The 13,878-nt window shown below is 53.4% G+C and overlaps 1 protein-coding gene across 1 annotated transcript; it reads left to right on the top strand.

Moving 5' to 3' along the window:
• The first annotated feature begins 2,300 nt into the window (after positions 1 to 2,300).
• On the top strand, positions 2,301 to 12,623 carry LOC130133474 (protein shisa-7-like). Its single transcript, XM_056302020.1, is given in 8 exon segments — positions 2,301 to 2,462; positions 2,465 to 2,738; positions 2,741 to 2,820; positions 2,822 to 3,051; positions 4,297 to 4,451; positions 8,775 to 8,840; positions 10,379 to 10,564; positions 11,692 to 12,623. Coding segments are annotated over 8 exon segments (2,085 nt in total).
• Positions 12,624 to 13,878: the final 1,255 nt, after the last annotated feature.

Raw genomic sequence — 13,878 nt, 5'->3', positions numbered from 1 at the left:
CTCTCCCTATCTCCCTCTCTCTCTCTCTCTCCTCTCTCTCTCTCTCTCTCTCTCCCTTCTCACCCCCCCTCTCTCCCCTCCTCTCTAGCCCCCCTCTCTCCCTCTCTCTCGCCCCCCCTCCCCATACTCCCCCCTCCTGTCTTACCATCATCGGCTTTTCAGGAGCTTCTGCTCCTGCAAAGACACAGGCATACTAACACACAAACAGCCAGCTCCTATTGCGTACACACACACACACACACACACACACATACATACACACACACACACACACACACACACACACACACACACACACACACACACACACACACACACACATACACACACACACACACACACACACACACACACACACACACAACACCACACACACACACAGTTGTGTTATGAGTATGTATGCACTTAAAAGCTTGAAGATATCCAAACGACTGTGAAAGTGTCTGTGTGTGTGTGTGCGTGCGTGTGTGTGTGTGTGTGTGTGTGTGTGTATGTGTGTGTGTGTGTGTGTATGTATGTGTGTGTGTGTGTGTGTGTGTGTGTGAGTGTGTGTGTGTGTGTGGTGTGTGAGTGTGTGTGTGTGTGTGTATGTATGTGTGTGTGTGTGTGTGTATGTATGTGTGTGTGTGTGTGTATGTATGTGTGTGTGTGTGTGTGTGTGTGTGTGTGCGTGCGTGTGTGTGTGTGTGTGTGTGTGTGTGCGTCAGGGAGAGGAAAGCTTGAAGAGCCTTGTTGTGTGTCTAACGAAGTCTGTCATTTGTATTCCAGTGTGCGCCGCCACTTGGCCGTTGCATAGCAGTTCAGCTGGTCGCCATGTGAACGGGGGAGCAGGGAGAAGGCTCGCGGCTCGCAGGCAGCACAAGAAAACACTCCGGGAGAGTTCGAGGCTCCAGACCGTGTGAGGACCGAGGACCTCCTCCTGCCCCTCACCGCCGGGCCGCCTCCAGAGGGTCAGAGGAACACGTGACCGAAGCCAAGCGCCGGTCCTCGGCGTCTCCTCCTCCCTCCTCCGTCACAGATCGGCCTCCGAGATAATTACGTGTCATCATACTTCCACGGAGACGGACCCCGCTGCCGTCTGTCACCGCCAGCACCTCCGACACGTTCACGTCGCACTCCTGCCCCGCATCACATCGCGCCACCCGGTCTGGTCTAGCGGGGACGACCCGCGGCTCGGCGCCTGACACAGGCAGGTCTTGTAACCGCAGGCAGGCTGAGGAATCCCACAGCTTCTTCACACGGACCCCCAGGTCTGCAGCAGCCCCCCCGTTTGAGGAGCAAGCATAACCTCCCGTCACGGCAGCGCGGCAGCAGGAGGTGCCCGGCGAGGACGCCTCACCTCAGACCACAGCATATCGAACACGCCGGAGGAGTAAATGGAGGACGTGTAGTTGTGGCTAGTGTCCAGAGCCACGCGTGAGACGGTGCGCTGCTTCGGAGAAACCGACTTCTGTCTAACTTGGGTCAACTCTTGTCCCTACTGTCCACCTCTTGTCCTACTGTCCACCTCTTGTCCCTTCCGTCCCGCTCGCCGCCCGCTTTACAGACGCCGCGTGGCTGTTTGCAACGCCTCAGAGCACAAACACGCACCCACGTGGTGGGTTTCACCTCCCGTCTCAGCAGGAGGTTGAACTAAGTGCCGGCTCCGAATGTACAAAGGGGCCGAATAAACGGTCCTCCAGGAGGGGACGAGACAGACAGACCTGTTGACATTTTGCTCGAGACTCTCGAGGGAACCTGGAGACGGACGTACAAGTGCCGTAACTGACAAGTAGAGGTAAAGGATCGCTGCAAAAAAGGCCTTCGGGGTCAAAGGTCGCACAGGAAATGCCGAGAGAGACAACCCTAAAACATGGCGATCTTGGCGTCACCGTTGTCCAGCTCAGGGAGCCGCCGTCCCTCTGAGCGCCGTTTGTGCGGGGCGACGCGTGAGCCGTCACGTGCGCGAGAGCTGTCGTCTGAGCCATAGACGAAAAGACGATGCGAACGCCTCCGTCGCCGACGACGACCGCCACCGGCAGCCTCCCGTTGATGGACTCGGCCCTCTGCTCCTTCCGCATCACTTACCTCGCTAACGTCTGACTCATTGCGGTCGCCGAGAGAAACATCTCGACCTGTAGACGTCTGAGTTGGTCACCCACCGACGCCGCTCAGTGAAGCTGCTTTTCGGCGATGAGCATCCAGCGGGTGGCGCCTGACACTTGAGATATTCACTTGCCAGTTTAGTGGGCCGCACCGGAGGAGCGGGTACGGCATCGTAACGGCACCGACTCAATGACGGAGCTCTTAGTCATGTAAAGATGACGCCCACTACCAACCTTCGAGTCCTCGCCGTCTCCCTGCTCTCCCTCCTAGCCGCCACTCTCGCGGAGTCCTCTCCCTCTCCCCCTCCCCGGCCGACGGACCTGCCGGAGAGGCCGTTCACCGACCGGCCCAAAACCGCCCCCGCCCCGGCCCCCCTCGCTTGCTTTTCGCCGTCCGGGCCGACCTCCGGCCGGCCGCTCTCCAAGGCCGGGCCAAGCCTCTCGAGAAACCTCAGCAAAGCCCGGATGAGGTGCTGGAGCGCCCCCCCAAACCCTTGGCCCAGGTCATGTTCCCCAAGAACATCACCGCGGCGGACGCCCTAGCGCCCCCTCTAGGGGCCGCCCAGGTGGCGCCCCCGCCGCGACGGCTGGTGGACGTGGACGTATGTCGGGGTTACTACGACGTGATGGGCCAGTTCGACAGCGCCTTCAACTGCTCAAGGACACCTACATCTACTGCTGCGGGACCTGCCACTACCGGTTCTGCTGCCCAGAGCGCAGCCGGCAGCTGGAGCAAGGACAGCTGCAAAAACTACGACTCGCCCGACTGGGCCAAGACGCCCGACATGATTAAACTGGAGGAGATCGGACCGGACCAGGACTTCGACCCGCTGAAGCAGCAGAGCCACAACACGAGCTTTGTCATCGGCGGGGTGGTGGTGTTCATGGTGGCCGTGGCGGTGGGGATCAAGGTGATGTTCAACAAGGTGCAGCACGAGGCCAACCAGAGAGACCTCAATATGCCCAGGTGAGGCGTAGCGGGACGGATGACGTCCTCGCTCGTCCTGTTTTTCACCGTCCGCGAATGAACCCCCAGACACTCGGTGTCTTTGAAAATGACGGCCGCCGTCGTGTCGGCCGCAGCTCCTCGGTTTCGTGGTCGATCCCCCGACTTTTTCATACGCTCGTCGGCAAACAAGGCCCGGCGTATTGCGGCGCTGCTGACAATAAAGGTGCAATATTGTGGTATCGCGGAACATCGTTTTGTTTAGATTGGATATTTTTCCATCCTGCGCTTCTCCGGGGAGGGCCGAGTAATATTGAGACTGTCCTGGTTCTGGTGCTCGCCTGTCGGAGAGCACCAGAACCAGGAAGCAGGACGGCTTCTGGGGGTTTGCTGATACATCTTCAGCGATTCATAACCCAGGGCTCGTCTGGAACCTCATGGTTCCTTTAATAATGATGATGATGATGATGATGATGATGATGATGATAGCGATACTCTTGCTATCTAAAACAGCCACGTTCAGGGGCGTCCGGGTAGCGTGGTGGTCTATTCCGTTACCCACCAACACGGGGATCGCCGGTTTGAATCCCCGCGGCACCTCCGGCTTGGTGCCTGGAGACACAGCTGGGTGGGGGGGCCGGATGTGGGTATGTGCCCTGGTCGCTGCACCAGCGTCTCCTCTGGTCGGTCAGGGCGAGAGGGGAACTCGGGAGAGTGGGGCGATTGGCCGAACACAATTGGGGAGAAAAAGGGGGGAAAATCCACCCCCCCCCCCAAATTTTTTAAACGTTGCCAGGCAACCAGAGATGCCCCGCAAGAACAAAAGAGAAGTAAGTCCCATAAAAGCAAATGGCAACAACAAAGAAGAACGACGAAAGATTAGAACGATTAAAAACAGCAAAGTAAGAGGCGCCGAGCAAAGGTCACGGGGTCACGGGAAGACGGGCGGCGGGATCGGCGTGTTTTGATATAAACAGGGGGCGTAGGACGGGTAATGCGGCCGCTTCCGGCGTCGTTCAAAAACCACTTCAACGCTTTTAAGCAGCGAGGCGAGCGCGTCGGGGACCTGACAGGCGCTCGGGGCTCTCGCCCGTCCCAGCGGAGGACACATTAGGACAGACGCTGCTCGGCGCGTCGGTGGCAGAACAAAAACAAGCGGCTCCCACGAAAACAACAAGCGTGACGTCAGACACGTTTCAGGCCTCGGCTGAAAATACGCACGTTTAATCCCGGCATGTGGTGTGTTCGTCTTCGTCCCGTCCTCAGGGCCCTGGTTGACATGCTGCGCCACCAGTCCAGTCCGGTCCAGCAGGATGAGAGGAACAACAGCGTGGCCTTGACGGTCGCCGACGGGCAGGGGACGCTCGGGAGGGCTCCCAAAAACCTGTACGGGCCCGGCCTGTCCAGCAAGGACAACAGATGTGAGGGTCTGAGGTTACCTGACAGTACGACACCACACCTGACCACACTAGCGTGACCGCCGCTCTCGCTGTGATGTCCATCAACATGTCTCTGACTGTCCATCAACATGTCTGTGATGTCCATCAACATGTCTGTGACCGGCCATCAACATGTCTGTGACCGTCCATCAACATGTCTGTGACTGTCCATCAACATGTCTGTGACCGTCCATCAACATGTCTCTGATGTCCATCAACATGTCTGTGACCGTCCATCAACATGTCTGTGATGTCCATCAACATGTCTGTGACCGTCCATCAACATGTCTGTGATGTCCATCAACATGTCTGTGATGTCCATCAACGTGTCTGTGACCGTCCATCAACATGTCTGTGATGTCCATCAACATGTGTGTAACTGTCCATCAACATGTCTGTGATGTCCATCAACATGTCTGTGACCGTCCATCAACATGTCTGTGACCGTCCATCAACATGTCTGTGATGTCCATCAACATGTCTGTGACTGTCCATCAACATGTCTGTGATGTCCATCAACATGTCTGTGACGTCCATCAACATGTCTGTGACTGTCCATCAACATGTCTGTGACCGTCCATCAACATGTCTGTGATGTCCATCAACATGTCTGTGACCGTCCATCAACATGTCTGTGACCGGCCATCAACATGTCTCTGACTGTCCGTCAACATGTCTGTGACTGTCCATCAACATGTCTCTGACTGTCCATCAACATGTCTGTGATGTCCATCAACATGTCTGTGACCGTCCATCAACATGTCTGTGACCGGCCATCAACATGTCTGTGACCGTCCATCAACATGTCTGTGATGTCCATCAACATGTCTGTGACTGTCCATCAACATGTCTGTGACCGTCCATCAACATGTCTGTGATGTCCATCAACATGTCTGTGACCGGCCATCAACATGTCTGTGACCGTCCATCAACATGTCTGTGACCGGCCATCAACATGTCTGTGACCGTCCATCAACATGTCTGTGATGTCCATCAACATGTCTCTGACTGTCCATCAACATGTCTGTGATGTCCATCAACATGTCTGTGACCGTCCATCAACATGTCTGTGACCGGCCATCAACATGTCTGTGACTGTCCATCAACATGTCTGTGACCGTCCATCAACATGTCTGTGTTGTCCATCAACATGTCTGTGACCGTCCATCAACATGTCTCTGACTGTCCATCAACATGTCTGTGATGTCCATCAACATGTCTGTGACCGTCCATCAACATGTCTCTGACCGTCCATCAACATGTCTGTGATGTCCATCAACATGTCTGTGACCGTCCATCAACATGTCTGTGACCGGCCATCAACATGTCTGTGACCGTCCATCAACATGTCTGTGACCGGCCATCAACATGTCTGTGACCGTCCATCAACATGTCTGTGATGTCCATCAACATGTCTCTGACTGTCCATCAACATGTCTGTGATGTCCATCAACATGTCTGTGACCGTCCATCAACATGCCTGTAACCGTCCATCAACATGTCTGTGACTGTCCATCTACATGTCTGTGACCGTCCATCAACATGTCTCTGATGTCCATCAACATGTCTGTGACTGTCCATCAACATGTCTGTGACTGTCCATCAACATGTCTGTGATGTCCATCAACATGTCTCTGACTGTCCATCAACATGTCTGTGACCGTCCATCCACATGTCTGTGATGTCCATCAACATGTCTGTGACCGGCCATCAACATGTCTGTGATGTCCATCAACATGTCTCTGACTGTCCATCAACATGTCTGTGACCGTCCATCCACATGTCTGTGATGTCCATCAACATGTCTGTGACCGGCCATCAACATGTCTGTGACTGTCCATCAACATGTCTGTGACCGTCCATCAACATGTCTGTGATGTCCATCAACATGCCTGTGACCGTCCATCAACATGTCTGTGACTGTCCATCAACATGTCTGTGATGTCCATCAACATGTCTGTGATGTCCATCAACATGTCTGTGACCGTCCATCAACTTGTCTGTGACCGTCCATCAACATGTCTGTGATGTCCATCAACATGTCTGTGACCGTCCATCAACATGTCTGTGATGTCCATCAACATGTCTGTGACTGTCCATCAACATGTCTGTGATGTCCATCAACATGTCTGTGGCCATCCATCAACATGTCTGTGACGTCCATCAACATGTCTGTGATGTCCATCAACATGTCTGTGACCGTCCATCAACATGTCTGTGACCGTCCATCAACATATCTGTGATGTCCATCAACATGTCTGTGACTGTCCATCAACATGCCTGTGATGTCCATCAACATGTCTGTGACCGTCCATCAACATGTCTGTGACGTCCATCAACATGTCTGTGATGTCCATCAACATGTCTCTGACTGTCCATCAACATGTCTGTGATGTCCATCAACATGTCTGTGACCGTCCATCAACATGCCTGTAACCGTCCATCAACATGTCTGTGACTGTCCATCAACATGTCTGTGACCGTCCATCAACATGTCTCTGATGTCCATCAACATGTCTCTGACTGTCCATCAACATGTCTGTGACTGTCCATCAACATGTCTGTGACTGTCCATCAACATGTCTGTGACCGTCCATCAACATGTCTGTGATGTCCATCAACATGTCTGTGACCGTCCATCAACATGTCTGTGATGTCCATCAACATGTCTGTGACCGTCCATCAACATGTCTGTGACCGTCCATCAACATGTCTGTGATGTCCATCAACATGTCTGTGACCGTCCATCAACATGTCTGTGACCGTCCATCAACATGTCTGTGACCGTCCATCAACATGCCTGTGACTGTCCATCAACATGTCTGTGATGTCCATCAACATGTCTGTGACATCCATCAACATGTCTGTGACCGTCCATCAACATGTCTGTGATGTCCATCAACATGTCTCTGACTGTCCATCAACATGTCTGTGATGTCCATCAACATGTCTGTGACCGTCCATCAACATGCCTGTAACCGTCCATCAACATGTCTGTGACTGTCCATCAACATGTCTGTGACCGTCCATCAACATGTCTCTGATGTCCATCAACATGTCTCTGACTGTCCATCAACATGTCTGTGACTGTCCATCAACATGTCTGTGACCGTCCATCAACATGTCTGTGATGTCCATCAACATGTCTGTGACCGTCCATCAACATGTCTGTGATGTCCATCAACGTGTCTGTGATGTCCATCAACGTGTCTGTGACCGTCCATCAACATGTCTGTGACCGTCCATCAACATGTCTGTGATGTCCATCAACATGTCTGTGACCGTCCATCAACATGTCTGTGATGTCCATCAACATGTCTGTGATGTCCATCAACGTGTCTGTGACCGTCCATCAACATGTCTGTGATGTCCATCAACATGTGTGTAACTGTCCATCAACATGTCTATGACTGTCCATCAACATGTCTGTGACCGTCCATCAACATGTCTGTGCAGCCATCCAAGATGGTGCTAGGAACCACGACCCAGAATGCTGAAGTCAGGCTCGGCAGAGAGAACTAAGAACCACGTCTTAGTAAAAATAAAGCTGCCCGGGGGCGTCCGGGTAGCGTGCTGGTCTATTCCGTTGCCTACCAACATGGGGATCGCCGGTTCGACTCCCCGTGTTGCCTCCGGCTTGGTCGGTCGCCCCTGCAGACACAATTGGCCGTGTCTGCGGGTGTGAAGCCGGATGTGGGTGTGTGTCCTGGTCGCCGCACTAGCGCCTCCTCTGGTCGGTCGGGGCGCCTGTCCAGGGGGGCGGGGGAACTGGGGGGAATAGCGTGATCCGAAGTGGCTGGTGACTCCACATGTATGGGAGGAGGCATGTGGTAGTCTGCAGCCCCCCCCCCCCCCCCGGATTGGCAGAGGGGGTGGAGCAGCGACCGGGACGGCTCGGAAGAGTGGGGTAATTGGCCGGATACAATTGGGGAGGCGGGGGGGGGGGTAAAGCTGCCTCACATCAGTAATTCCTCTGTGCTGATTGTGATGGCTGAGAGATGAGTAGGGCACTTCCTGCAGCGACCCCTTCTTCGTTATGTGGCCTCCTCTCGGGGCCTGGAAGACTCAAGTAGTTAAATGGACAGAAATCCACAGATCCGCCAGGTAAATTACGTGGCGACGTTAAAAAGAGCCACCACGCATGACGCATCATGTGGAGACGAGCTGACACAGACATGTACGAGAGGCTCGGTGCCGCCATCCTTACGTAACAAAAGCGGCGTTGAGCGGAGCGGCACTTAAGATCTATTGAATGTGTGCATGGCCCGAGTCTCTGCTGATCATCCTGTGTTGTTTGACTTACAGTGGGCAATTTGCAGCACAACTTCATCCACTCGTCAGGCTCCAGTCCGAAACACACCGCGACAATCGGTAAGGCAGCTGGTGGTGGCGCTCCTGCTCCTGTGTAATTTACATGACACAATACCTAATCACCATGCTTAATTACGCCATTCAGCTTCGCTTCCAGCACAAAACGGTGGGCTCGTTCATCCCGACAACGACTGTGATGACGCTATGAAGCTATGTGATGAAGATATGTGATGAAGCTATGTGATGAAGCTATGAAGCTATGTGATGAAGATATGTGATGAAGCTATGTGATGAAGATATGTGATGAAGCTATGTGATGAAGCTATGTGATGAAGCTATGAAGCTATGTGATGAAGATATGTGATGAAGATATGTGATGAAGCTATGTGATGACCCTATGTGATGAAGCTATGTGATGAAGATATGAAGCTATGTGATGAAGATATGTGATGAAGATATGAAGCTATGTGATGACCCTATGTGATGAAGATATGAAGCTATGTGATGATGCTATGAAGCTATGTGATGAAGATATGTGATGAAGATATGAAGCTATGTGATGATGCTATGAAGCTATGTGATGAAGATATGTGATGAAGATATGAAGCTATGTGATGACGCTATGTGATGACGCTATGAAGCTATATGATGAAGATATGTGATGAAGCTATGAAGCTATGTGATGAAGATATGTGATGAAGCTATGTGATGAAGATGTATGATGAAGCTATGTGATGACCCTATGTGATGATATGTGATGAAGCTATGTGATGACCCTATGTGATGACCCTATATGATGAAGCTATGTAATGAAGCTATGTGATGACCCTATGTGATGACCCTATGTGATGACCCTATGTGATGACCCTATGTGATGAAGCTATGTGATGACGCTATGTGATGACGCTATGTGAGGCTTAGACGCCAGTTATGAGTCACTGCACAGCGAGTCATGGGTATCAGTGTTGAACACTGCCGTCATACCTATGGGGGTTATGCCGTATACCTAATGTGGAGGCGTAAGTAAAATGGGACACATGTAGGACCTCACAGAGTGGATGTTGGGGTTCCTATGCAAAGCTGCAGCATCCGGAGATGTGCAGAAAAAGAATTGGAAAATGTAATCCTAAAGCTTAGAAACTGGGGAAAAGTTGGGAAAATGATGGAACTATAGTGTTGGGCAGTATCAATACACTATACGGTCACGTCACATTTCTGCATGGTTTCCGACCTTAAGTCATCTCAAATACTGCAGTGTCTCTTATCATGAAGAATAACTGTCTAGAGTAACACAACACGTTTACTGTGGGCTGACTAGCAGCATAAATAACACTGAACACCAACCGGAACCCTCACATCTAGCGAGCAGACTTAAGACCCGGGGGGGGGGGGGTGAATACAGAATCTATCTGAGCTGCTGAAATAGGGCCCTGCGATGGCCTGGCGGCCTGTCCAGGGTGTCTCCCCGCCTGCCGCCCAATGACTGCTGGGATAGGCTCCCGCACCCCTGTGTGACCCTGACTCGGGTGAGCGGCTTGGATAATGGATGGCCGGAAGTAAAATGGGGTATAACCTGTTGCCCTGTTTGGTGTCTGCAGAGCGCACCCCTCGGATGAACAACGCACAGCTGGCGGCCGGAGGGACGCTGCTCTCCAGCAAACACAACAACGCCAAATCCCAGCCGGCCTTCCACCATTCCCTGCACAACCTGGCCCAGCTGCCTCCCTCCTACGAGAGCGCCACCAAACCCGAGCTCAACAGATACTCCTCTCTCAAACGCCTGGGTGAGTCATGGTAGCGATAATAACAGTGAAGCCTGAGCGGTAAAGCCATTTACACAACACTTCCTTTTGCAAGCGACTGTCGTGCACAGCGCTCTACTCAACACAGCAGCTAGGACACCTCAGTTAGAGAGCGTTAAAGGGGTCTTGGTGAAATGAGGATGGGGGGGGGAGGAGGATGGGGGGGGTTAAGGAATAAGAACAACGCCCATCAAACACTTTGGGCTGGTAAATAGGCCAGTTTATAAAAATAGTTTTTTTTAAAGGGGGCCTCGAAAGAGGGCAGATCCATTCGGTATCACGAGCTCCTCAGAAAGAAGGACTTTTTGGGCGCCCGGGCAGCATCGCGGTCTATTCCGTCGCCTACCGACACGGGGGATCGCCGGTTCGAATCCCCGTGTTGCCTCCGGCTTGGTCGGGCGTCCCTGCAGACACAATTGGCCGTGTCTGCGGGTGGGAAGCCGGATGTGGGTGTGTGTCCTGGTCGCTGCACTAGCGCCTCCTCTGGTCGGTCGGGGCTCCTGTTCGAGGGGAAACTGGGGGGACTAGCGTGATCCTCCCACGTGCTACGTCCCCCTGGCGAAACTCCTCACTGTCAGGTGAAAAGAGGCGGCTGGCGACTCCACATGTATCAGAGGAGGAGGCATGTGGTAGTCTGCAGCCCTCCCCGGGTCGGCAGAGGGGGGTGGAGCAGAGACCGGGACGGCTCGGAAGAGTGGGGTGATTGGCTGGATGCAATTGGGGGGAAAATCCAAAACAAGAAAAGACCAAAGACTCCTACAGTGTAGTGAAATGTTGAGTTTTAGCATGGTGGTCGGCTACTCCAGCTACCATCAGGTACAAGTGTTTCATGGGACTTGTACTGTTCTGGTTTCAGTCTTGAAGTTTTGGCCCCACTGGTGGTCTTGACTACAAGGCTAGCGAAGGGTGAACAAATCCCAAGAAGACACCTGTCTGTCCCCCCCCCCCACCCCCGCTGTCAGGACATATGTCCTTGCTGCAGTGCAGTTTATACTGCATTTCATAACAGTAACTAGAAAAAAGAGACACTCACATCCGTCATTGATACTAATGGTGTATCGGCTGCTGATCAGTAATCAGTTCAGAGATTTCTTGTCTTTGACTTGCAGAGAAAGGTCTTGATGAGTACTCGTCTGGTTACTGCACCACTAAGCGCCGGCCTCACACGGCCCAGCCGGCTCTCCAGTCCTCCCAGCATCACCTCCACTGGGGCGGCGACTACACGCTCAGTGGGAGAGGAACCCTTCCCAGGCATGCGGTACGTCCCTGGATCCCGCCTGCCGCCATGCCAACCTCACCGACCCCCAACCCTTACCCCCTGGAACCCCCGGAGCCCCAGTACAACCCCAGCTACGACACTCTCTCCAAGCCCCCGAGGAAGGTCAAGTCCCAGGACCAGCTGCTGAACATGGGCGACGTCCCCGGGAACACCGGCACCCTGTCCAGGCTCTCCAAGAACCAGCAGCATCAGTACTACAAAGCCATGGCGGCCTCCAGCAAGAACTCAAACACGCAGACGCTCACTCGCAAGACCCAGGATAGACAGGAGAGACAGGACAGGCAGGACAGGCTGCTCATGTCTCCCGACCATCTGGAGGAGAGGATGGGGGTCGGCGGGATCGGGGTGCTCGATCCGTACGCCCACGGAGGAGGCATGGTCCCCACCCTGCCTCGCCTCACCCCCCAGCAGAAGGCCCAGTCCCAGCAGAACGTCTGCGCCACGCCCTCCCTCGACCGGCATCACATGATCAAGATGAACTCTCACCCCACGTCCGGACGGGAGCAGGAGAGAAACACGGCCATGACGGGGCACATGGGCGGGGGCATGGGCTGGGCGGGAGAGATGCCCGGGGCCGGTGTAGTCATGGGTACCGGGACACTAGGGGGGCACAGCGCTAGGCGGATGGCTTTTGCTGCAAAGAGGCAGAACACCATCGAGCAGTTACATTTTATACCAGGAGGGGGGGGCAGCGGGTCCGGGGGCAGCGGCGGAGGCAGCCAGGGCATTAGGACAGGAAGTAAGAACGAGGTGACGGTGTGAAGCTTCGTGCCTGACGTAGAGTTAGCCCCTTACGGGACAAGATTTATATCCATATATAACCTTAACATTTAAACAATGGGAACCTTTATTGCTGTAGTTACAACTTCAACTTTAACGAGGAAGGCGGAGGGCTCGGGGTATTCAGTGTTTACGCTACTAGAGTTTTAGCTGTTAACTGGTAATTAGGTAGATTAGGATCACGTATAAATTTAGAAGATCAAGATGGGGACTATCCGTTCCATTTTTTTAAGTACATGTAATTGCCTACATCAGCCATATTTCGTAACAGGAACTGCCATACTGCCATATTACATTGGTGCATTAACACAATAACTTGCGGGAAGAGTTCGGAGGGCGAAACAAGACCAACACACGAGAGTTGCTCAGCGTTTTGTCCTTAATATGTCTCAGGAGCCATATTTGATAAAGGAAACCAATGATTTCAAAACCGAGGAGCGGCAGGGCGCGGTGAAGAGGAGCGGTGAAGAGCAGTGACTTGTGAAATATTTGTATTCAAGATTTCTACGGAGGATCGAACCAGCTTAGCTGGTCCGGATTGTGAACTTGCCGATTCCTCGCCAACGGCGATTTACGAGACTTGAGTTTCTTGGGGGGGGGGGGGAGTGGAAGACGGTTCTGTGCGGTCGAGACGAGTTTCTGTGGACTCGATCCCGGTGAGCGGTTTCAGGGGTGTGGTTGTATTCTGCGGTTGACCGAAACCGGCCTCGTCCTGACACGGGAAGGACGGCCGCACTGACTTGATTGCTTCCTTTGTAAACTAGCGGCGGAGGCGGAGGGCGTTCAGGACTCATCCTCCCGGTGGGCGGGACACCGCAGCCTGACGCCGTTCGCACGATTCAGTGCCCAGTCTAGTTGTGCAAGAACCCATTTAACCTATCAGCTGCCAGGGTTGCCTCGTTTTCCACGTGACCTTAGATAATCGCCCCAGTCGCAAGTGACCGATCGTCGCCGATCGTCGTCCGAGTTGAAGAGTCAAAATCAGCGCGACGCGCCAAGCGTGTATTTCCACGTACAAGCCGGCGCGTTGACGTGAAAGCAGTTTCACTAACCAAATACTACGGAGCCATGAGGAATTTTACCCAACGAGAAGTTCTCGACTCACTTTCTTCAGTGCGCAGAGTCTTCAGCCAATCAGCCAACAAGCCAACTGGCTCCAGTGCGGAGTGTGTACGCGCGGCGCACTGCGGGTTTTCTCGTAGAGCACAAATGAATATGGATCGTGACGCACTGGTTG

This window comes from Lampris incognitus, unplaced genomic scaffold (genome assembly GCF_029633865.1).
Source record: "Lampris incognitus isolate fLamInc1 unplaced genomic scaffold, fLamInc1.hap2 scaffold_335, whole genome shotgun sequence".
NCBI classification, from domain to species: Eukaryota; Metazoa; Chordata; class Actinopteri; order Lampriformes; family Lampridae; genus Lampris; species Lampris incognitus.
Note: the sequence above shows the minus strand (reverse complement) of the source record. Positions and strands in the feature narration are given on the sequence as shown.